The sequence below is a fragment of the Vulpes lagopus genome, chromosome 6 (genome assembly GCF_018345385.1).
Source record: "Vulpes lagopus strain Blue_001 chromosome 6, ASM1834538v1, whole genome shotgun sequence".
NCBI classification, from domain to species: Eukaryota; Metazoa; Chordata; class Mammalia; order Carnivora; family Canidae; genus Vulpes; species Vulpes lagopus.
Genome location: NC_054829.1, coordinates 131,101,045 through 131,125,881, shown reverse-complemented (window position 1 = coordinate 131,125,881; position 24,837 = coordinate 131,101,045). Strand labels below are relative to the sequence as shown.

Here is a 24,837-nt window from a genome sequence, read left to right as displayed (position 1 = left end):
ACGTTAAAATAGACTCTTTGTCACTGAACATTTTAAATTTAAAAAATTATTTGAGGGACACCTGGGTGGCTCAGTGGTTGAGCATCTGCCTTAGGCCCAGGATCCCGGGATTCCGGGATCGAGTCCCACATGGGGCTCCCTGCAGGGAGCCTGCTTCTCCCTCTGCCTGTGTCTCAGCCTCTGTGTGTGTGTGTCTCTCTCAAGAATGGATACGTTAAAAAAAAAAAAACTTAAAACATTATTTGAGCTGCTCTTTCCCTTATTCCAAACTGTAGTACACAGAGGGAATCTGGGGGTAAAGATCATTTCATTGGACAGTGGTCCTTGAGAAACCAATACTGAAAACATACTGAAATTCCCAAAGTGTTTTAGGAGGAGGGAGAGAGAGCAGGGCGGCGGGGGGCAGGTTCTTGTGAATTCACCACGAGCAGCACCCTGTGAGCTTTCTTCTGTTGAGCGGAGGGGTCTCCACGCTATCAGGCCACTGGCCATGTTAGCAAGGGTCAGCCTGCAGTCGCCACACTTGCCCCCATTTACCACGATCATGTACATACACACACATGCACACACACGTGCACACATGCATGGACCTAACTAAATCCCCATATATCAGGGCCCCCTGGGTGGCTCAGTGGTTGAGCATCTGCCTTCAGCCCAGGTTGTGATCCCAAGGGTCCCGGGATCAAGTCTCGCATCGGGCTCCCCGCAGGGAACCTGCTTCTCCCTCTGCCTGTGTCTCTGCCTCTCTCTGTGTGTCTCTCATGAATAAATAAATAAAATCTTTTTTAAATATCCCCATATATCATCCAAAGAAATGGAAGGGACTCTCTTGGCTGGATATCAGTTATAGTTGTCCTCCATAAGTAATACATTCATGCCTTAAATAAATATGTAGATATTTACATTCTGAACCAGTTTTGTATTATTAGAGACCACTGTATACAAGCCATCTGAAAGGGCTTGAAAACCCAATAAAGTCTGGACTTTATTCTCTTGAGAGAGTAAAGCGTGAGTGGTCTCTGTGCAGTGGGCAGGGCCCGGGGTTGTTTGGCATCTTTGCACTGAAAACATAATCAGATGAGGCTTGTGCTCAGTTTCCACCTGTGGCTTTGTTCCTCTCTCTTTCTGCTGGCAGACACAAAGGATTGGTGGGACCTGGGAAGTTAAGAATGAGCTGTCCCTCTGTCCCCAACCCTACCCATATCTCGGGAGTGTTTTTCCTAGCGAGCCAGAGGATTCAGGAGATGCACTGAATACGGGTCAGCATCGAAACAGAGCTGGGCATGCAGTTCCTTGCATGTGATCCTTTCTTCTAAGAGTGGACTCACAGTCTGACTGTTCCCTTTTGTTCTCCCTTCTCTCACAGCACCCTGGAGGGGTATTATGTGGACGACGCCCTGCAGGGCCAGGGAGTGTACACTTATGAGGACGGGGGCGTTCTCCAGGGCACATATGTAGACGGAGAGTTGAACGGGCCCGCCCAGGAGTATGACACGGATGGGAGATTGATCTTCAAGGGGCAATACAAGGATAACATTCGGCATGGAGTCTGCTGGATATACTACCCAGTAAGCCTGGTGACTGTTCGTCTTGCTGAAATGTAACGTGTCTTAACCAGTTTTTCAACTCCTCGCAATAAGGAGTGAAATGTGTTCTCTATGTTAGAAAATGTGAAGCTGTGACACCTGAGAGTCATAGGAGCTGGAGCCACTGGCTCACGAGGTGTGCCCCTCGCTGTTACCTCTACGCACTCAGATGGTTGAGCCTCACAGCTACTGCTCATTCCTCTTCAAGGTTGTTTTGGAAAGGAACAAGTAGTCCTGATTCAAGCAAATTGGGACAAAATGGCTTTATTGTGCCACTAATAAAGACAAAAAACATACGCCTTTCAAAAATATTCTTTTAGTATATAGGGTTGCCATTCATTCGGTTCTGGTTCTCATGCAGGAGAACTGATCCAGCGGTCTCCCATCTTCTGGGACTTACCGCACTGTCACTACTTGGTTTTACAGCCCGCCTCCCCACTTTATAAGCGATTTATGGCTTATGTCGCTTAAATTAAGATGATAAAAATGAACTTGCCTTTGAGTATTCGATAACATCTCCCAATATTTCTGGAGTTCACCAGGGCAAAATGATGTGCAAAACCCATTGGGTTGGAAATTAATGCTCTCGTTGTTGTTTGCATTTCAAATATCCCATCTGTCATTAGTGAATTTCCAGAAAATGTCTCAGGAAATAGACCTTAGAAAATATTTTGCCCAAGATTTTATTTTTGACCAGGGCACCTAGCTGGTTGAGTCCCTAGAGCATGCAACTCTTGATGTTGGGGTCATGAGTTCGAGCCCTGTGTTGGACGTAGCTCTTACTTGAAAAATAAAACCAAAAACCTAAAACTAATAATAGTAATGTTTTATTTTGTCCAAAGCTTAAGGCAAGATACGATACAATTTTTCTTACTCCGAACCCTATCTTCTTATGAGTAAGAAAATGTTAATAAAAACAAATGATCTAAAAACAAAACAAAACAAAATGATCTATTACATGTGTAACAAAAAAAGTAGCCCCAGCTAAATCTCCTTATTCTTGTTCTTTAAAAAGAAGTTATAAAAAATAATAAAATAAAATAAAAAATAAATAAAATAAAAAGAAGTTATACTCTAGGAACAGGGCTTAAGGAAAGAATACTGGAAAACATTTTTAAAATAATTACCAGAGCAATTACATATGTTCTTGGTAGGCTCTGCAGTAGATCAGAAGTCCCTTTGGTTACCTGTCAGGTGAGCAGGAGAGGGATGGGTGGAGGCACATAGCAGCTTAGGAAGATTGAGACTTCCGTTGCCTCGTGAGTAGGCCAGTTGAGCATCCTGCGCCCTGGCCCTGGGGATCCGCTGATACAGTGAATCATGAAGTCAGAGAAAGTGGAGCCCTCTGCGGGAGACTGGGTGTAGGAAAGAGGCAACATAGGGACGGCCGGATCCTCCTGTTACCTGTCCTCTTGCCTGTGACTGTGACCAGTTAGCGTCTCTACAAGACACCAAAGATGCGCCAAGGTAAATGGATCCGCATCACTCAGTGTAGTCGCGTCTTGAAACCTGAATGGTACACCTACGTTTTAGCATTTGGTGCTAATTATTACCTTACTAAATACCAAGAGAAGACTCTGCCTTATAAAAGAAGCACCGGGGAGTTTTACACTTTCAAAAATAACTTGGGAGAAGGTGTGCTGTATATAGGGTATCTGTTGGCAGTCGAGGGGGCTAATCGCATCCCTCTTCTCTCTGGATTGAGAATCAGCTAAAACCTGTGTCGGTAGGTGTCAGAGGCCAAAATGTGGGTTTCACTATGGCAGTGTTGGACTGGAGATGTGATGTGGACCCCACGTCACAATGAGCCTCTGTACCTTGCCCCTCTGAACGAAACCCCTGGACCAGCTGCAGCTAGAGAGCTCTAGAAAGTTGCAGATCTTGCCCGGGGAGCATCCCCAAGGACAGGGCAGGGATGGAGATGGGAAGAGTCGCAGCCTGCAGGCACCGACTGCTCCCAGGACAGCACGAGTGAAAATATAGCAGGACCCCTGGGAACCGCAGGGGTTAACCCCCACCCGCTAAAGAGATGGGTGTCAGTGGGTGTCAGAGCCTGCCTTCTGACTAATCAAGTGAGTGATTCCTTCTCCCATGAAGAGGAGCCAGCGAGCAGAGGCGGGAAGGCAGCAGCTTCCTCCCCGACACTCCCTGACACAGCAGACAAGGACGCGTTTGTGACATAGAGTCAAAGCAGGAACAAAGGGAGGAGAAAGAGTGACTCGCCCTCCGGTATTCATCAGCTTGCTCTCAGGACAGCTTATTTCTTTCAAAATTTTATCTTGGAACAGTGACGCTGCCAAACGTTTTCAGTTTGAAATGTCTACCTCCTTTTGGAAATAAAAGCAGGATCTCCGCTTTATCATCCTAGACAAATAAATTCACTGCCTCCCTGACCAAGAGTTTAAAGTATTTAGGGGGGGGAAAATGTGAGAGGCCGGAAAGAGAATTCTGTACAAATAACTAGTAACGTTGGCTGACATTAGTTACGGCAGGTTAGAAGCACAAATGCTATAAAAAAAAAAAAAAAGAAGCACAAATGCTCTAACACCCTTCAACTCTCATCACCCCTGAAAGTCTAAAGGCAGATCTTGCAAGAAAGTATCATCCACGTTTCTGCTCGCTTATTAAGAATTAACTCTGGGAGGAGAAAGAGCCATAATATAGCTCTAATGCACTTTCTGTCCGTTAAAAATGCTGCCAAGTATTTTTCTTTCTATGAAAGTGCTGTGGTTCATTTTTGAATTTATGACCTGTTTTCTTCAAAGGGCAATTAGACTATGGTGAGCTGTAGAAATCAGGTACCTGATGTTATTTATTCCTGCTGTCTCTCAGTGAGCAGCATTTGGGATCGCTCAGAAGTCACCCTACACCGCCGACCTCGAGTGGCTGTTTCTAGAACCTTTGAGTTGGAGAAATAACCAAGCTTTTAGAGGATGTCATGGCTTTACTGTTGTTATATTGAACCCACAAAGGTCTCAGATTTTCAGTTATACTGTGAAGACCTTCTGCATGGGGGGGGGGGGGAATATCCCTTACACCCTAGATTCAATGGTTTTAAATCATTTATTAGATTATTTTTTGGTATCCCCATTCAATTCAAAAAGTATTTGTGGTTCACCTATCATGTCCCTAGCACTTACCAGGATACAGAATTATACTTTAGGCCTCTGCCCTAAAGTATTTAATGACTCTTAGGAATGAAGGCAAGTGACAGTTAAACAGGAAGCACAGCTGGCTCCTCTCCTGGAAGGCCGCAGAAAGGAGCAGTAAATAAACAAAGGGGGAAGAAAGAGGTGATGGGGAAGGGATGGAATTTAGTTGATTTTTTTATTTTATTTTATTTTTTTACTATTCCTTCTAATGCCGTAAAAAGTGACAGTGTAGGATTCTCAGGCAGTGTCCAGAAGTCCTTTGGCTTATCTTTTAGGAAATGCAGACAACTCTCTTTATTCATGTACACTAAAATTAATTCTTAAATACATTTGAAGTGAAGATTTTCTTAATCGACCAGAAATCCAAAATCCAACATGGAGAGGTGAGATGGTACGAATAGTCGGTAAAACCATCTTGCCACAGATCCTCATAGCATTTGATATTGGCCCCAAAATAACACTTAGTTACGTTCCCTTTAAGTGTTTGTAACTGATACTACAAATACAACCCATTTGCTTCTTAGATAACACACCAAAATAGTGTCAGTAGCTTGTAAGAATTATGAAGTGCAGCTCAGATCAGGCTTCTGTGCTTCTCTGTGTAGCTTCTAGCAGTTTACTTGTACAGGCCTGGATGGGGAGGTACGCATCACGTTTTTCTCACCCACGTGAAAGCTCTGGGTTCTTAAACTGTTGCATTAGGGCCACCAATGATGGGAGTGCACAAGAAAAATTCCTTGAAGTCGTGTCCTATAGATAAATACTACATATAATATTTTCTGGCTTTTGGTTTCTCCCATCAGGATGGAGGCAGCCTTGTGGGAGAAGTAAATGAAGATGGGGAGATGACTGGAGAGAAGATCGCCTATGTGTACCCCGATGAGAGGACTGCACTTTATGGGAAATTCATTGACGGAGAGATGATAGAGGGAAAACTGGCTACCCTAATGTCCACCGAAGAAGGAAGGCCTCACTTTGAGCTGATGCCTGGAAGTAAGTTGGAGCTGCTTCAGATGGTTGCTCTGATTCCAAAGCAGGCTGTTAGGGCATGGTTAAGAGAAATTAATTTCTTTGTCTAGTTCACTTTAATCGTGTATTAATCAGCTTTGCTGCATAACAGACACCTCCACACCTCAAATACGGGTCTGCTGACGAGCTGTACTCCAGCTGGTATAGGCTGGGCTGGGCTGGGCTGGGCTGGGCTGGGCATGGCTGGACTGAACGCGTCTTATCATTTTACGTCTTACACGTCTTAATTCTGGGGCCCAGTCTGAAGGGACTTTGGTGACCTGAGTCAAGATTTTCCCAAGTGGGTCACAGAAAGCCAGGGCACGAGCAGACGCTGTGTTGCTTCTGAAAGCTTAGCTTGTTGACTCAATGTCACTTTTGCCCACTTTTTAAACATATAACACCCAGTGCTCACCCCATCAAGTGCCTCCTCAGTGCCCGTCACGCAGTCACCCCATTCCCCCAGCCCCTCCCCTTTTGCAACCTTTTGTTTGTTTCCCAGAGTTAGGAGTGTCTCATGGTTTGTCTTCCTCTCTAATTTTTCCCCACTCAGTTTCCCCTCCTTCCCTTATGGTCCCTTTCACTATTTCTCATATTCCCCGTATGAGTGAAACCATATGATGATTGTCCTTCTTCGGTTGATTTACCTCACTCAGCATAATATCCGCCAGCTCCATCCACATTGAAGCAAATGGTGGGTATTCATCCTTTCTGATGGCTGAGGAATATTCCATTGTGTATATAGACCACATCTTCTTAATCCATTCATCTGTCGATGGACACCGAGGCTCCTCCCACAGTGTGGCTATTGTGGACATTGCTGCTAGAAACATTGGGGTGCAGGTGTCCTGCCGTTTGACTACATCTGTATCCTTGGGGTAAATCCCCAGCAGGGCAATTGCTGGGACGTAGGGTAGCTCTATTTTTAACTTCTTAGGGAACCTCCATACTATTTTCCAGAGTGGCTGCACCAGCCTGCATTCCCACCAGCAGTGCGAGAGGGTTCCCCTTGCTCCACATCCTCTCCAGCATTTGTGGTTTCCTGCCTTGTTAACCTTAGCCATTCTTACCAGTGTAAAGTGGTATCTCATCGTGGTTTTGATTTGTATTTCCCTGGTGGCCAGTGATGCGGAGCATTGTCTCGTGTGCTTGTTGGCCATGCGTATGTCTTCTCTGGAGAAATGTCTGTTCATGTCTTTTGCCCATTTCATGACTGGATTGTTGTTTCTTGGGTGTTGAGGTTGATAAGTTCTTTATAGAGCTTAGATACCAGCCCTTTATCTGATATGTCATTTGCAAATATTTTCTCCCATTCTGTAGGTTGTCTTTTAGTTTTGTTGACTGCTCCTTTGCTGTGGAGAAGCTTTTTATCTTGACTAAGTCCCAATAGTTCATTTTTTAAAAGATTTTATTTATTTATTTTTATTTATTTATTTATTTTTTATTTATGAGAGACACAGAGAGAGAGGCAGAGACACAGGCAGAGGGAGAGGGAGAAGCAGGCTCCATGCAGGGAGCCCAATGCAGGACTCGATCCCGGGTCTCCAGGATCAGACCCTGGGCCGAAGGCAGGCGCTAAACCACTGAGCCACCCCGGGATCCCCTTACTAGTTCATTATTGGTTTTGTATCCCTTGCCTTCATAGATGTTTCTTGCAAGAGGTTGCTGTGGCCGAGTTCAAAAAGGGTGTTGCCCATGTTCTCGCACAGGATTTTGATGGATTCTTGTCCCACACTTAGATCTTTCATCCATTTTGAGTTTATCTCTGTGTATGGTGTGAGAGAATGGTCCAGCTTCATTCTTCTTTTGCCTGCTTTTCATCGGTCAAAGCAGGTCACGCAGCCAAGCCAAATAGCAGTGAGATGGGGAAATAGATACCATGTGTTTCAGTAGCAGATGCTAAAAAGTCACTTGATGAAGGCATAACTATGTAATTCTAATACAGGGAAGAAGTGAAGAAATGGCAGCAGTAATCCAATGAATTTCAAAAGGTTAGGTCTCAGAAAAAAACTGAAGTACAGCTTAATGGTACTAAAGGATCAAATTAGGTCGATCTCCAGGTTGATACAAATTGTAAAGTTGATTCAGTCTGAGCTCTGATTGGGACAGATAAATGCGTGTTGGCATCCCCTGCCGTCTTCAGAGCCCAGCATCCTCACGGGACACATACTGGATACATGAGTGAGCCCAGTGGAATCCATGTTAGAAAAAAATCCTGTTTCCTTTAGGAAGTACAGTAGTGCATACTAAACATTTTTTTCTGAGTAGAGAATTATTTATTATAGAAAGTCTGGGAAAAAAAAGGGGGAAAACCAAGATTTTGTATTTTGGGTGGCACAGCAAAAGAAAGCTGTTTGAATTGGTCTGATTCCTTGAAAGCAAAATATGCATCTATGTGCACTCTAAGTTAGGTTATACAGAGAAAAAAAAAGTAGATAAGATAGTAGTAGATAAGTCTATGCAGGAATAGTCCTAAATAATATTTTGCTATTTGTGATCTGAAGGAGAATCTCCAGAGGAGAATCTCCAAAAATAGGAAATCTAGCATTTACACTTAGGTCCAACTTGGTTGTTTTAAATGTCTCAGTTTTTGTTTTTTTAAGTTAAAAATTGAGGCAGCCTAAATGCAACATGGGATTCTGGATCAGATCCTGGAACGGAAAGGAGGCATTAGCAGAAAAGCTGGTGACATCTGAATAGTCTGAAGTTCAGTTAATAGTAACGTAGCTATGTTGGCTTCTTAATTTTGACAAACACACCAGGTAACAGGAAGTTAACATCACAAGAAACCATGAGGTTTCTTGGTTTTCTTCCCATGAGTATTGCGGTGCTCTGTTCCATCTTTGCAACTTTTCTATAAATTTAATATCATCCCAAAATGAAAATTTGGGGGTTTTTTATTGAAATTAGTAATCTTTGCACTTCAAATTCTAATATCTGTGCTCTTCGCATACGTCCTGAAAGGAGACGGCCCTACAATGTTTAGAAGGGAGGGGACCTGGGCCAGGGGAGGATCCCAACTGGTGATGCCAATTTTAAAACTTCAGAAGCAGCAGCGTGTTTTAGTGCAAGATCCGTGACCTTGAGCGTCCCCTGATTTGTGCTCCAGCTTCAACATCCACCATAGTGGTCTTGGGCAAGTTATTTATCCCTTTGGAACCTGTTTCTTCATTCTTCATTCTTCATGAATAGACAGAGACTGGCACCTAGTACACAGCACCGTGACCACAGTTGCTGTTGGGCCGCCTGGGTGGTGAGTTGGGTAAGCGGCTGCCTTCGGCTCAGGCCGCGATCCCAGGGCCCTGGGGTGGAGTCGCCCGACGGGCTCCCTGCCCGGGAATCTGCTTCTCCCTCTCCCCTGCCACTCGGCCTGCTGGTGCACTCACTCGCTCGCTCGCTCTCTGCCAGATAAATAAATAAAATCTAAAAAAAAAGAAAGAAAGAAAGAAAGAAAGAAAGAAAGAAAGAAAGAAAGAAAGAAAGAAAGAAAGAAAGAAAGACACTGTTATCTTTACATCCTTCTTGGTGTGAGTAAGCAGCAGATTTGGGGAAGCGAGGGGGGAATTCTCAAAGGGTTCGTTTGCTTAGATCTCCAGGTCGTAACCAGCAAGCACCCTCGTCACCTTAGCTTAGGGCTGCAGACAAGGTGGGGAGGAGGCGCAGAACTCCTGCTAAGGTGCCGGGATGCCTTATAGCTTCAGCACATGTTGAACGGTTTAGGTTTCCCCAGGCTCAGGAGGCCTGGCTGCTTGGGGTGCCTGGGTGCTTCTGGGCCCCCCCCCCCCCCGTCACCGTGAGCTGGGGCAGGGGCGGGGCCCAGGCCTTCGGGTGTCATGCCTCCATGTGGTCCAGGCTGGGGACAGGGAGGAAAACCGTCATGCACACATGGCACCCAAAGTCCTCCCAGCCTGCCCCCCGCCGACCTCTCCCACCACCCCCTTTCTCCTTATGCTTCTGGAACCGCAGGCCGCTCTGCTTCCCCGCTCGCTGCAGGCCGATCTCCTCGCCAGGGCTCAGGCTGGCTTGCTTCCTGCCTCCTCTCTCCACCTGTCCACGAGGAGCTCCTTCCTGCGGTCATTCCTGTCCCGTCCTTAAGGCTCGGCTGGTCCCTTAGAGCCAACGTCCGTCGAGGGAATGAACGAGCGCTGGGCCAAGGGCTTGTATGCGTCCCCGAGGAGAGGAGAAGTGAGCGTGGGCCCCATTTGCCCAGGACGCAGGCCAGCGTGGGAGGAACAGGAGGCCCGTGTGTGCTGGAGGAGGTGGCCTCGGCCCCTGAAAGCGGCTTCCCCTCGCCGCCCCCGCCCCGTGCCTGCAGCGGCACTCGCAGTTGGCACTGGGGGCTTCGTGATGGAAGGGTTAGGCCGGGGGGGGGGGGCACAGATTTTCTGCACAACAGAGCATGTACTTCACAGGAAAGTTTGGTTGGAAAGTGGGTTGCTTCTTCCTTAAACTGACCTCCTTGGGTGGTTTGTGCGTTGGGCCGCTACCTGTTTGCTCTCAGGTGCACCCGTCGCCCTCCTCCCGCCCTGCTTTTGTGGCGGGGGCTGCTGCGTCTTGCAGGCCGCATGGCCCAGGCTCCCGTATAGGTTTGGCCACAGGGAGGCCCTGGCCAGGGGCATGACGACGAGGGAAGGAGTCGGAGTTGCCTCTGTGTGTCCAGCAGCGTCTCCAGCAGTGGCCTCTGTCCTGATGGCATCTCCCGCCATGAAGGCCCCCCCAGCACCCCAGCTTCCATGGGGCGAGCCCAGCTCTAGAGCCCCAGGCCCCCCCCCCCCCCCCCCCCCGCTCTGTCCCTCTGGCTGAGCGTTATATGGCTTCCAACCCTTGCCAGGCTCTGGGCTCCTCCCGGGCCCCTTGGGCCTCTCAGTTCTTCGTGTTCTAGAAAACCAGTTTCCTGAGCGAGGTTCTCTTTCAAATACACAAACGGTCTGTTTCCCAGCAGACTGATTTGGATTGCTTTTTCACTTAGTTTGACACATCCATTTGGGTTTTGTGACTATACCCAACAAACCCCAGAAGGAGGACCTTGTAACCACAGAGGAGCTGCTTAATGGGATTATCTGTGGTGCCTTGGTGCCTGAAAGAATTTGCAGGAGTAAAGCCCTTTGATTCTAAAATATGTTTCTTGGGGCAGCCCGGGTGGCTCAGGGGTTTAGCACCGCCTTTAGCCCGGGGTGTGATCCTGGAGACCCGGGATCGAGTCCCATGTTGGGCTCCCTGCATGGAGCCTGCTTCTCCTTCTGCCTGTGTCTCTGCCTCTCTCTCTCTCTGTGTGTGTGTCTTTCGTGAATAAATAAATAAAATATTTTTAAAAATAAAATAAAATATGTTTCTTTACTTATTAGGCGTTGGAGCACCCGACGTTGTCACTGCGCCCTGGGAGGATTCTCGGGGGCTAATCCTTTGCAGAGAACCAGTGTGAATTCTAGAGCGGTTGTATACTTTAGTGGGTAGAATGAATTACTAATTGGCTTCTGAACCACCTTGATAGAAATAAGACGACTTTGTTTTTGCTTTATCAAAAGCAGTTCTGTTCCTAATTCTGGTGAGGCGAGTGTTTATTTTTAGCGAAGGGGACAACTGCCAGGGCTGGATGGCTGGAGTCTACGGACTGCTTCTAGTAGGAAGGAAACCACAAGAGAATTTTATTTTATTTTTTTTTTTTGAAGATTTTCAAATTTATTTATTCACGAGAGACAGAGAGAAAGAGACGCAGAGACACAGGCAGAGGAAGAAACAGGCTCCATGCAGGGAGCCCGACGTGGGACTCGATCCCGGGTCTCTAGGATCACGCCCTAGGCTGAAGGCGGCGTTAAACTGCTGAGCACCCCCCCACCCCGCCGCCTGCCCACGAGAACATTTTTTTTTCACTTCAATTTTTTATTTTTACTTTTTTTTTACATTTTTTTCACAAGAACATTTTATTTATTTATTTTTATATATTTATTTTTTTTACAAGAACATTTTAAAACCATCCTCCAACCCAGTCTGACCAGAGAGCTCTCAAAATTTCATGACAAAGCATGTTCTTGATTAAAAACTGTAATCACACGAGCATTTTGTAAACCGCTTGAATAAAGAAAACTCCAAAAGCAAAAATGGGATTTTTGAGGCATAGGTCTGATGGCTGTTCATGAAGACCTAAAAATAAAACTCAAAGGCAAATCTAACAACCATTCGTTTGTATTGAAGAATTTATTCTAGTTGGTGTAACCTGAGTGGCATTTTTCATCACCTAAACTCCTTCTGTGCCAGGAGTACAAAGAGATGCTGTGAAAGCCCTTCCCTAACTGTAATCTCTAGACTGAGATTTGTTCCGTTTGCTTTTCAGGCTCCGTGTACCACTTTGATAAATCGACTTCATCTTGCATTTCTACCAGTGTTCTTCTTCCGGACCCATATGAGTCAGAGAGGTAAATTTTTTTTTTCCTTGTGGTTTGAATGGCATTGTTATGGGAAGTCAAATAGCCCGAAAGGTGGAAACTAATTCTCCTCTGTGGCTCTCTGAGCAGAAAAAAAAAAAATGTTCATATATCCTGATGAAGAGTGTTTTTATGCTTATTTAGAATCTGTCCTGGTGAGAGTTTCTCCACCTGTAAAGCACAGAGCAGCCAGGTGTCCGTCCCAGAAGGAAACGTCTACATCTAGAGCGCCGTCGGGCCGGGCAGCCACTAGGCCCTGCCCAGATGTCCCCTTTCTTGGGGGCCCTGGTGCAGCTGAAGCTACAGCCACATGCTGGCCTCTAGGGGAGCACCTCGGATGTTACTCCGTAAGGCTCTAGCCTGGGCAGGAACCAGGATGCCTCCCTCACCAGCCCAGCTGAGGGGGTCTGGACCACAGCCTTTAGTCACTGAGGGAGAACAGGTGTGAACGAAAGACGGTAAGAAGCCTGAAAACATTCCAGCTCACAAGTGACAGGCTTCTGATTCTATGAGCTGGCTCCCCAAGTGCCCAGGCCCGTTCCATTTCCTCTTCTCCGGACTCCAGGTCTCTGTCCTTGGTCATTGGTATGACTTTCTCTGGTACCCTCCTCCCCTAGCAACTGGCCTGTTCGTGCGGAAGAGTGACACCTGCAGTTGGTTTTCTCTCTGCCTCCTCTTTGTAAGCATGGCTCACAAAGGAGGACTTGCACCTGGGAATCCCTCGGTGGCTCAGCGGTTTAGCACCTGCCTTTAGCCCAGGGCATGATCCTGGGGTCCTGGGATCGAGTCCCACGTTGGGCTCCCTGCGTGGAGCCTGCTTCTCCCTCTCTCTCTGTCTTTCATGAATAAATAAAATAAAAAGAAGGACTTCCTTCACTTTTTCTTCTGTTTCCACCTGAAAAATAGGCCTCTTCCCTGGTTGAACGGACAGGGCGCACACCACAGCATCCCAATGAATGCATGCCTTCTTTCCGGATACAAAGCCCTGCTCCATTTACAGAGGGAAGCACAGTAGCACGATTTTCACATTTATCGGTCTTTTTTGCTACTGTTGTTGTGATGATGCTGTACAATGGGACCCTCAAAACTAGCAGTGGTTTAGGGGCACCCGGTGGCTCAGCGGTTGAGCATCTGCCTTAAGCTCAGGGCGCGATCTGGGTCCTGGGATCGAGTCCCGCATCAGGCTCCCCACAGGGAGCCTGCTTCTCCCTCTGCCTGTGCCTCTGCCTCTCTCCCTGTGTCTCTCATGAGTAAATAAATAAAATCTTTAAAAATAAACAAATGAAAATAAAATAGGCATAGGATCCATGTAATAAAAACTAAGGATGCCCAGTTCCACCAGAGTCATTACATCTTAGTGCCCAAAGAACTGAAATAGTTGTTGATGGGGCATGTGCTGGCCTAGTAAATCCAGTTCGGTGATCATGGAGTGCTGTTTTCTTGTAAACCAGGGATTGGCAAACTTTTTCTGTAAAGAGCCACATTGTAAATATTTCAGGCTCTGTGGGTCTCTACTGCAACTGCTCAGCTCTACTTCTGCAAGCCAAAGCAGCCATAGACACTAAATAAATAGGTGTGGCTGTGTTCCATAAATCTCTATTTACAAAAATGTGCAGCTGCCAGATTTGGCCCAGGGGCCATAGTTGGTAGACCCGTTATAAACTGTTTTGTTGGGAAGTGCTTACTGGGTATGTCTTACTGTTTGTCACTCTTCAATGTGAAAGATTCATCTTCGGGCTTAATTAAAACGGTCCTCCCCTCCTATTTGGCATTGACAGGCTCGGGTACAGCTTTAATTATCTTGGAAATGTTTTACTTGTCCAGGAAGACAGTGAAACTACTCATTAACTAAAAACATAATTTAAAAAAATATAAAACCTTATATCAAACACTGAGTTGCTTTATGAATACAGTGAAACCACGACCCCCTCCCTGGCCCCATGCAGTTGAAAATCCACATTTAACTTTTGATTCCCCAAAAACATAACTACTAAGAGCCTCCTGTTGACTGGAAGCCTCACGAATCACGTAAACAGTTGATTAACACATATTTTGTATGTGATTCATTTTATACACTGTATTCTTACAATAAAGTCAGCGAGACAAAAGAAAATGTTAAGAAAGTCATGGGGGGAGGGGGTGCCTGTCTGGCTCAGCCAGTAGAGCGCACAACTCTTGATCTTGGGGTTGTGAGTTGGAGACCCGCGTTGGGTAGAGAGATTACTTAAAAATAAAACCTAAAAAAAATAAATAAATAAAATAAAATAATAAAATTAAATTAAATCAAATCAAAATAAAACCTTAAAAAAAGAGAGAGAAAAGAAAGTCATAAGACAATGACATTTGAAAAATTGCATCTAAATGGACCCGCACAGTTCACACCCATGCTGTTCTATATAATAATCCCCATATTAGTGAGCAGATTTTAAACACCACTCTGAAAAGATACGTGAGTGCTAATTCTTCCATTTTCAGTGCCAAATATTGTGATTTAACTTTTCTTCCTTCCTTCCTTCCTCACGGGATTCCTATGAACTGATGCTTTGGGTTCAGTCGCCTTACTGGTATTTTGGTGGTTGATGTAAAGAGTGACGGATCAAACTAAAAGAACCATTATTTGACTCTTTTTTCTATTTAGGGTTTATGTTGCTGAATCTCTCATTTCCAGCGCTGGAGAAGGACTGTTTTCAAAGGTAGCGGTGGGACCTAATACTGTTATGTCTTTTTATAACGGAGTCCGAATTACACACCAAGAGGTGAGTGGGGTGGAGGTGGAAAATGGATTGGTTAAAGGCTCGGTTTCAAACACTTTCCATTTTCCTGTTAGCCCCTTTACTTTCATATTCGCTAGAAGTATGAAGAATAAAGTCTTTTTTTGTAAAATTGATGGGATAATGTCTTATCGCAGTCTTTGCTGTAGCAACATACACTGGGGGCGCCCGGGTGGCTCAGTCGGTTAAGCATCTGCCTTGGGCTCAGGTCGTGATCCCGGGGTCCTGGGATCGAGTCCTGCGTTGGGAATCCCTGCTCCACAAGGAGTCTGCGTCTCCCCCTCCTCTGCCCCTCCCCACCCCCATTTGTGTTCTCTCTCTCTCCCCGTCTCCCTCTCTCTCAAAAAAATATATAAAAATCTTAAAAATACACTGGGTGACCTATAAGCAACAGAAATTTATTTCTCACAGTTCTGGAGGCTGGAAGTTCAAGATCAGTGTATCAGCAGAATTGGTATCTGGTCAGAAACCGCTTCCCGGTTCATAAAGGGCTCCCTTCTCATTGCAGCCTCACGTGGCCGGAGGAACAGGGGAACTCTCTGGGGTCTCTTTTAGGTTTCACAGCTATTTTATAGAGAGTGAGAGGCACCCGTCAACGAGACAGCAATTGCTTTGTACTGTCTACACCCAGTGTCTGAAAAAAATGGAGATCCAACCGGACTCTGTCAGTAATTAATCTATGACCTCGCACAGGGTGCTCCCTAGGAAGGCCTCCTACTTCTGTTTGTGCAAAAGTCCTACAGTAGCCTACATCCAGCCAGGAAGGCTTCTATTGCCAAAAAAAAAAGCTAAAAATAAAAAGCTAAGAATCATCACCTCTTGCCTTTAAAATACAATCTTTATTATGTTTTCCAGAATTCATAGGTGTTTTTTGTTTTCACTTCTTCACGTCACAATTACCTTCCTGACACGTCCGCTTGAGGACAAGAAGGCCGCTGCTTGAGCATGGCTTGTAGTCCCCATCTGGGCTCACTTGCATTACACATATGGGACCTGGGCATGTTGCTCATATCCCTCAGTCAGGTCCCCCCCTTTTCACTTACTGCTGAGGGATGCTAAGGGGGAAATGCCGTGAAACAATCCAGTTTTTGCCCCTTCAGAGGCATCATACAGACAGAGATGGCTTGGCACCCAAACTCAGTACCCCCTGGTGACGGCCGGGCCTCGGGTCGGCCACCTGGCAGTCAGGTTCAGCGTATGCAAGGTGGCTCAGACTATTGCCATGTGGTCTATTAATTCTAACATTTCACAGAAGACAAGACGGAAGCCCAGAACGGGTGAGCCACTTGCCCAGGGTCACAAATACGGGAACTAGCAGTGTACAAACAGGATTCCAAGTAGCAGAATCGGGCTCGGGGTGGAACTCCTGCTGTGCTGTGGATGTGAATGAGGCACCGTCTTTGCCGTCTTTGCCCTCATGGCATTTACATCCCGTTGGGGAGGGACGCCTGGGTGGTGCAGTCAGCTGGACTCCTGTTTGGTGCAGGTCCTGATCTCAGGGTTGTGGAATCGACCCCTGCATCAGGCTCTTTGCTCAGTGGGGAGTCTGCTGGAGACCCTCTCTCTCCTTCTCCCTTTGCCTCTCCCCACCCTCGCTCTCTAACGTAATAAATAAATCTTTAGATCCTGTAAGGATATAATAAAAACACACAGCTAACGGCAATGTAAGGTAGATGGCACCAAGTGCCAAACATCAGTATCCTATGACAGGCCTGGGATATTAAGACCCAAGAAGATTTTTTTCACTCCCACCCCTGCTGTATCCCCTGCCCCTAGAACAGTGCCTGGAGTATGATAGGCACTCAGCAAATATTTGTTGAATGAATATCAGATACAAGTAAGAGCATCGTTGTCATTTAGGGACAGGAGAGGCAGCTTACCTCTGGGAGTCAACAGTTCTATATAAAAGTGTGATCCGAAAAAAAATAATAATAATAAAATAAATAAATTTTAAAAATAAATAAAAATAAAAGTGTGATCTGAAAAAAATAATGATTAAATAAATAAATAATAATAAATGAAATAAATAAATGAATGAATGAATGAATAAATAAATAAATAAAAATAAACTTGTAATCCGATGGGCGCCCAGGTGGCTCAGTCAGGTAAGCACCCAGCTCTTGGTTCCAGCTGAGGTTGGGATCTCAGGGTCGTGGGATCGAGGCCCGAGTGGGACTCCGTGCTCAGCGCAGGGTTGGCCCGTCCCTCTCCCTCTGCTCTTCCCTCTGCGCTCTCTCTCTCTCAAATAAATACAGTCTTTAAAGAAATTGTTTTTAATGTAATCCTGCTTGCTCCAAAAAACTGCTCTGCTGACATCACCAGGTCCTGGGGTGTGGGCTGGAGTGGGCAAGTGGTTTGGAGAAGGGAAGCCTATTAGCGCACTGCAGAGTGAGTCCCGTTGTAGCCAAGAAAGCGCCGGTGGTAACTGGTGACGCTGTGGTCTGGTTCCCGTTGATGTTCTTATTTTTGTTTTTCTGTTGCCTTGTCTTCTTCACAAAGGGAGGGGGGTTGAAGGGATTTGGGTGTTGATCTGAGAAGCAGCTACAACCACAGGAGGCAGGAGCACCCCACAGGCTCCCCTGACGCCGGGCAGCAAGAGAGGGGATGACCGCCCTGCCAGAGATGGCACAGGGGCCACCATCCAGAGCAAGAGGGGGGCAGGAGCTCCCAGGAAAGAGGGGGCGCTTGTGCGTCTGAGGGGACCATCCTACAGTGAGGAGTCCCTGGCCCAGAGAGCTCCAAAGGACAGAGGCAGCCTGGGGCCTTTCTGGCGCTGGGCTGTATCTAACCTGCTAGCAGACGTGCCGTCAGGTGTCCCGGGAAAGCAGGCCCTAAGTGGCTGACACTCTGCTTGCTTTGGACTATTTTATTTTATTTTTTACTATTTTTCTTCAAAGATTGTATTTATTTATTCATGAGACTCACAGAGAGAGACAGAGACACAGGGAGAGGGAGAAGCAGGCTCCATGCAGGGAGCCCGAAGTGGGACTCGATCCCGGGACCCCAGGGCCACTCCTTGAACCAAAGGCAGATGCTCAACCACTGAGCCTCCTGGGCATCCCTGCTTGGACTCTTTAAAAAACAATCAGATGTGTAAACCTTTGAGTTTTGTGTTGGAGGGCTTTCGAGGTGACAGGCCTTAGCCTGAAGAAAGAAACAACCGAGGGCTACCTGGTTATATTTTCGTGGGTCTTTGTAAGAGACTCTAAGTCCTTTATTTCATGTGAGGGGAGCTGAACTCCGTACCTAGCACGTGGAGCTGGCTGGTGCTCCCCCACCTGGCTCTCCCCATCGACGGCCAGAGGGCTGCCGTGGGTTTTTTCATGTACGTGAAACGGAAGGATAAATGAGTCCGTACTGCTGGTGTTCCCTGAGGTGTGGGGAGAAGGGCCCCCTCTCATGTTTGCTTTCTCGTGTTCTGCAGGTTGACAACAGGGACTGGGCCCTTAATGGAAACACCCTCTCCCTCGATGAAGAAACGGTCATTGATGTGCCTGAGCCCTACAACCACGTGTCCAAGTACTGTGCCTCCTTGGGACACAAGGCAAATCACTCCTTCACTCCTAACTGCATCTACGACATGTGAGTATGACACCGAGCTGCCCAGGCCCGACCTGGGCCCCAACCGCCCGGGCCCTGCGACTGGGGAGGGCATGTCAAAGCTGTGATCCGGCCCCCAGGATGGCCACTCGCTCCGAGTCCCCGAGGCTCCTCTCCCGGGGGGCTTCACGGTTATGACCTGAGACTCAAGAATCCCAACAGCCCCTTCTCTGGCCTTGGTAGGCTCACAGGTGCCAAAGGGCTTAGAAGAGTAGAAATGCTGTGGAAATAGGACCCTTTGTGGTTGCTGTGTCGTTGGTGCTTTTTTTGTCCCGGTCTCTGGAAAATGAAGGGTGGTATTATTTGAAATGTTAGAAAAACTAAAATTAAAAAAAAAAAAAGAAAGAAAAGAAAAACTAAAATTATTCTGCATGAGGGAGATGAGTGAAGTGTTTTACGTGAAAGGAAGGAAGAAAAGATCCTAACCTAGAGCACGAGGTCTTGGTGTTGGAAAAGACCGATAAAATCAAGAGTCCCCATTACTCAACAATAAAGAGGAAAGAAATACTGTCACATGCGACAGCGAGGACGAGCCTTGAAAACGTTACGCTGAGTGCAAGACACCAGCCGCCTAAGACCCCACGGTGTATGATCCCGTTGATAGGACTTGCCCGTCACCGCGGGATTCACAGAGACAGGGTGCAGAGCTGTGGTTTCCCCAGGGAAATGGGGCTGATGGCCAACGAGAATGGGGTTTCTTTTGAGGGTGGCGCAGTCTGCTAAAAAGTAGGCAGTGGAGATGGTTGCCCACCTGAACCCCCCTGAACTGCCCACTTCCAGTGGGTGAATCCCAGGGCATATGAATCGCATCTCGACAACGCGGTCATTTTAAAAAGTCCGGTAGTCCTACCTCCTGGAGTGTGAGCCTCCCCTTCCAACTGCTCGCTGATCCCAAACTTGTTGTAAACCTCCATTGATGGGGAGCTTCCTGTTGTGCACGAGGGCGGCTATCGGGACCAACTGAAAGAGATATCATGAAATTGGCTTTCGGGCTCTGATGGTTAAAGTGTCTTTCCGTGGAGGGAGCCCAAATGGCTTTCCCCGTAACGCCCCTAACATCCTGTGCCCCTGTTATTTCCCTACGCACTCTGCCAATCTGTCTTCCACACAGTGGCCCCACAAGTATTTTAGGAGTTTTCATATATGCCCCCTGGATGGTCTCCTCCCAAAGTCCAGGGTCTGTTCTTGAAGGGTACGGTTGGCATGCCTCGTCCCGTCGTCACCGATCCCCTTAGCTCAGCCCGAAAATGCCAGGCACCCCCAGGCGGCTGCGTGCAACTTTTTCTGCTCGGTTGCAGCCTGCCGTCCCTCCGTCTGTCGCTCGTTAACGGAAGCAGGATCAGATCGTGCGCGGTGAATCTGTAGGAAAATGGTCAGGCTGTGCATGTCCCTCCTCGCGTCCCTGAGACGCCTTGGAGATTGTTCGGGCCGGGAGTTGCTCTCCTCGGCAGCCGGCAGCAAGGACTGAAGCTACGACCTGTTTAAAGGGCAGGTCGAGGTGGCAAAGGACATGTGTCGTGCCAAACGAGACCGACACTGGTCCTAACTCCAAGGCCTTCGTGGCCACCGTGAATTAGGCCAGAGCATCGTTCCAGGCTGCACGCAGCTGACCAACCACCCTTTATTTTATTTTAAGATTTTATTTATTTATTCATGAGAGGCAGAGAGAGAGAGAGGCAGAGGGAGAAGCAGGCTCCGTGCAGGGAGCCCGACAGGGGACTCGATCCCGGGAACTCCAGGATCGTGCCTTGGGCTGAAGGCAGGTGCTGAACCCCTGAGCCTCCCGGGGATCCCCATTACCAACTACCCTTTAAAGCGGTGCTAACAGTGACAAACCTACTTAGACTACTCTTTTCAGCCAGATTAGTTCTATGATTTCATTGCAAGGATCCGTTTTTTTCTCACCAAAGAGAAGGGCGCACAAGGAGACGAGGGAGGGGAGCCGTCTGTGCAAAACCAAGTCCCTGCACCCCTCAGGGTTATTTCCTTCCAGCCCAATGCGAACAGTTAGTTATTGGGGAAAAATAGGAAGACTACCCTGAAAACACAGTAAAATGTAAAATTCAGATACCAAGTCATGGCATTCTTTTGCTTGGACCGTCACTGGTGTGATCGTGTGCACTTGGACATCAGCCCAGCGATGTCCCCATAGAAGCTGCCGCCCGGCGCAAAATGCCGAGTGGGCGAGCAGACAGGGACTGCCGCCCCAGGTGTGACGGACACGCGGACCTCGCAGCCACGGCGGCCAGGTGTCCCTAGTGGCCGTGCCCTCGGGCCACCGGGGAGAGTGAGCACCCGAGATTGGGTTGTTTCTTTGCACTCTGTCCTTTTTCTACTCTTTGAAGATAATGACGATAAGCAGGAAGCTGCCCGTAAAAGAGGATTATACCAGAAGCACAAGCAGGCTTCTACGGAATTTCGTCAGTATACGAGAAGATTAGCTACAGCCCCATTCAGGGGGATTATCTTTTAATGCAGTATTTTAATTTAGAGGGATCCCTGGGTGGCCCAGCGATTCAGCGCCTGCCTTCGGCCCAGGGCGTGACCCCGGGTCCCGGGATCGAGTCCCACGTTGGGCCCCCTACATGGAGCCTGCTTCTCCCTCTGCCTGTGTCCCTGCCTCTCTCTCTCTCTGTGTCTCTCATGGATAAATAAATAAAATCTTTTTAAAAATTTTTTTAATTTAGAGACAAAGAGTTGTGATTTTTTTTTTTTTTATGATAGTCACAGAGAGAGAGAGAGAGGCAGAGACATAGGCAGAGGGAGAAGCAGGCTCCATGCACCGGGAGCCTGACGTGGGATTCGATCCCGGGTCTCCAGGATCGCGCCCTGGGCCAAAGGCAGGCACCAAACCGCTGCACCACCCAGGGATCCCTGATTTTTTTTTTTTTAAGATTTTATTGATTCACAAGAGGCAGAGAGAGAGGAAGAGGGGAAAGCTGGTTCCCTGCAAGGAACAGGACTGGATCCCAGGACCAAGGGATCACACCCCGAGCCAAAGGCAGAGGCTCAACCACTGAGCCGCCCAGGTGCCCCCCAGAATTGTGATTTTTAATTAGGAATTCCCGAATCCCTGATTCGCGGATGTGTGTGATGGAGCACAGCGTGAGGAGTCTGTGCGCATGCCCGCTCGCACGCACATGTGCACGCGTGGTCACTAGGAGAAACTGAGTCCTGGCTTCGTGCCAGGGACCGTGTGAGGTGCTTCACCTGTGGGGCCCTGTCTCTCCCAGTGACACCTCTTCCACGACTGGGATTGCTCCGATTGTCGTGAACCTGCAGGTGAGGAAAGTGAGATTCGGGGAGACGGAAGTGAGCCTTCCCAGACAGGGCGGTCATAGTGCGTGGATCCGGGGTTCACACCAGAGTCTCTGATCCCAAGTCATGTGTCCTTTCCAGGCAAGATGACACCCAAGTGAGGTGGACACAGACGCCCCCTGGGGTGCGGGCGAGCTTGTTTGGTCCTTTGTCCTTAAGCCACAGACAGGCTCCTCCCCCACCACCAACAGTAGGAACCAGCCAGGTACTCAGTGTCACGCCCATGTGCCGATCTAACTCAGGGCCTGGAAACTTCTCCTGCAGCATCTCGATGTCCTTTGCTCAAAATGTGACTTTATAAATGAATGAGATTGACTTGACCAGATGCATATAGAGATAAAGCGAATTTCTTTCTGGCCATGCCTTACACGGGCCCGTTTCGGGGTTCAGAAGCTGGCAGGTGAGCTAAAGCCGTTGTTCCTCATTTATCTGCTATTCTCCAGGCAGGGGTTGTAGTGGGGAGCCAGGCCGGGAGCCTCTGGCGGAGGAACAGGCCTAGCGCCAGCCCTGCCTCGGGTTCCGGGGTGCTGAGGCTGCTCCCTTCGCAAGGTGCTTCACAGGGAAATATTTAAAAAGCAGCTTGGCAGAGAGGTTAGGTCTAGGCTTCGCTCCTGGAAAGGAATCTTCGTCTACTTTTACGCCAGAGGATGATAAATGCTTCCTCTGTGGGTATAGGGCAGAGCACAGAGTTCTTTGCCTTGCAAATCCAGGAGGCTCTTCCTTCAACCTCCCAAAGCGCCCTGGTGAAGCCGTGCCCACGGGTGCAGCCCGGTGACCCGATGCTGCGGGCCAGAGGAGCTGGAGTGTGGACCGGCTCCGCTGGATCCAGTCGCTCACGAGGCATAGGTTTCCATTGTTGCCCGTGCGCTTGGGATCCTAAATACAGAGTGTCCTGTGTGGTCAACAAGGCAGGGGGCACAGTGCGTATGAATCACCCGCAGGTGCTGAAGGGCAGACCCTGAGCCAGCAGGTGTCGGGGGGGCCGACCTGCGCCTCGATGGGCAGCGCCCAGGTAGAGCTGGTGCTGGCCCCCCTGCAGGCCGCCCTGGACGTGGTGGACGGTGGCGCCCCGGGAAGGGCTCCCGGTGATCCCTCCCCCTCCCCTCCACCCCCCACCCCCGGGCTTTGCCTCTAAGCTCCCCACGGCCCTGCAGTGACCGTGCGCTCTCCATGTCCAGGTTTGTGCACCCTCGTTTCGGGCCCATCAAGTGCATCCGCACACTCCGAGCCGTGGAGGCGGACGAGGAGCTCACGGTTGCCTACGGCTATGACCACAGCCCCCCGGGGAAGAGCGGGCCTGAAGCCCCCGAGTGGTACCAGGTGGAGCTGAAGGCCTTCCAGGCCACCCAGCAGAAGTGAAAGGCTCCGCCCTGGGCTTCGGAGACCCCGACTAGAAACTCGGATCTATGCACTACGTTTTCCGACAACGGGACAACCAGGGACTGCTCGTGCTGTGACATCACATCCTCTCACTCTGCGTTAGCAACGACTTTCTCTCGCATACTAACTAGGTTTGACTGTATTTCTCATGCCAGATTTAAAATTAGCTAGCCTCGCAGCAGCGTCCTCCCGAGAGGTATTGTCGAACACTTGACACAGACGGCGTGATGTTCTTGGGTGGTTCAAGTCTAAATCTGTACCACGCTCAGATGCCAAATGATTAGACTGAAAAAAAAAAAAAAAAGGGAAAGGGGGCTTTTCGGTCATTTTTTAGCCGTGGTTTTTCCACGGTGTTCTTTCCCTACGGTCGACGTAAAGTGTGTTTTCACACTTGCGTACGCGCCGTACGGAGGGTAGAGAATTACTACATTTTTATTCTCTAAATGTAGTATAATTCGCCTTTTAACCTTTGATCTGTATCTTGCAATAGAATGGCTTCGTTTTTTTTTTCCCCCAGCGAACAGAACCCCACTTTTCAACCCGTTTCACCCCTCGGTCCCATTCTCTTAGATCTGTCTTTTACAAGAGAAGAAAAACTTCCAAATGGATTTCATGTCCGTGCCAGTGTGTAGGTCTCTCTGGCTCTTGCTATGATCATTGTTTCATTATTATGTCCTAATATAAAGAACTGGCTCATAGGGCCGGGTACTATTATAGAACTATTATTCTCGCATGTAAACAAAGATACCTTTGCTTTAAGATGTGAGAAGAGATGAATTTACTTTGCGTGCACTAAGTTATGGGAGAGTTGTAATATATACTTTTAAGAAAGGAGAGAAGGAAATTAGTATTTCTAAGCAGTAACCGTGGCAATTTTGCAATATCTTCAATTAGTGCTAGTAATTTCTTCTCCTCGGGTACACACTAAATGTACATAACCTAGAGCAGTCTGGCTTGTGGCGCAGTGCATTGAATTCAAAAGTCAAATCGCAAACTAGGATTCTAACGCAGAATTGAAAAGTTGGGGTTGGGGGGGGGGGGGTTAATCGCTTCTGTTAGGAGAGACATACCGATCACTAGGTGCAAACCAAACCTTACCGCTACCAACTCTTCATTATTGTAATCTCAAAGCACTAACCTGCTTCAAGGCCTCGTGAATTAAGAGCAACACCTGTGTAGTTTGCAAGCAACGGTGTCAATAGCATTTCAGCCCTTTTGCAAGCCATGTGTAATCACAACTGCAAAAATCAGGAGAAAACCCCTGTTTTTTAGTTTAGCTAGTTAGGTGTGTGACGTATCTGGGATTGCTCTGAACGGAGTCTGAGAGTCTGGGGCTTCTGTAAGCGCCCTCCCCACGTGCCGTGGCCGTGTCTTCTTCCGAGGCCTTGACAAGGCCGCCGGGAGCTGTGGACAGAGCCAGTCGCTCCCACCCGCAGCTGCCAGGGGTGGCACCTGTCGCCCGAGCCACTTGGGTCTTGAAAGCGAAAGCCTCCCAAGCCGCGGCCGCCGGGGAGCTCTGGCCACGCAGGGATCGCTTGCTGGGAGCGAGACCAGTAAGGAAACGGGCAGGCAGGAAGTTTGCTGGTTCTGGGCAGGTACA

The 24,837-nt window shown here is 48.1% G+C and overlaps 1 protein-coding gene across 1 annotated transcript in view; it reads left to right on the top strand.

Moving 5' to 3' along the window:
- Window positions 1–23,858, top strand: part of SETD7 (SET domain containing 7, histone lysine methyltransferase) — a 43,828-nt gene extending 19,970 nt beyond the window's left edge. The window contains exons 3-8 of the mRNA XM_041758631.1: window positions 1,367–1,568; window positions 5,542–5,731; window positions 12,078–12,159; window positions 14,807–14,924; window positions 18,364–18,521; window positions 23,036–23,858. Coding sequence (XP_041614565.1) covers window positions 1,367–1,568; window positions 5,542–5,731; window positions 12,078–12,159; window positions 14,807–14,924; window positions 18,364–18,521; window positions 23,036–23,216 — 931 coding nt within the window. The 3' untranslated portion in view covers window positions 23,217–23,858. The remainder of the gene's footprint in view (window positions 1–1,366; window positions 1,569–5,541; window positions 5,732–12,077; window positions 12,160–14,806; window positions 14,925–18,363; window positions 18,522–23,035) is intronic.
- Window positions 23,859–24,837: the final 979 nt, after the last annotated feature.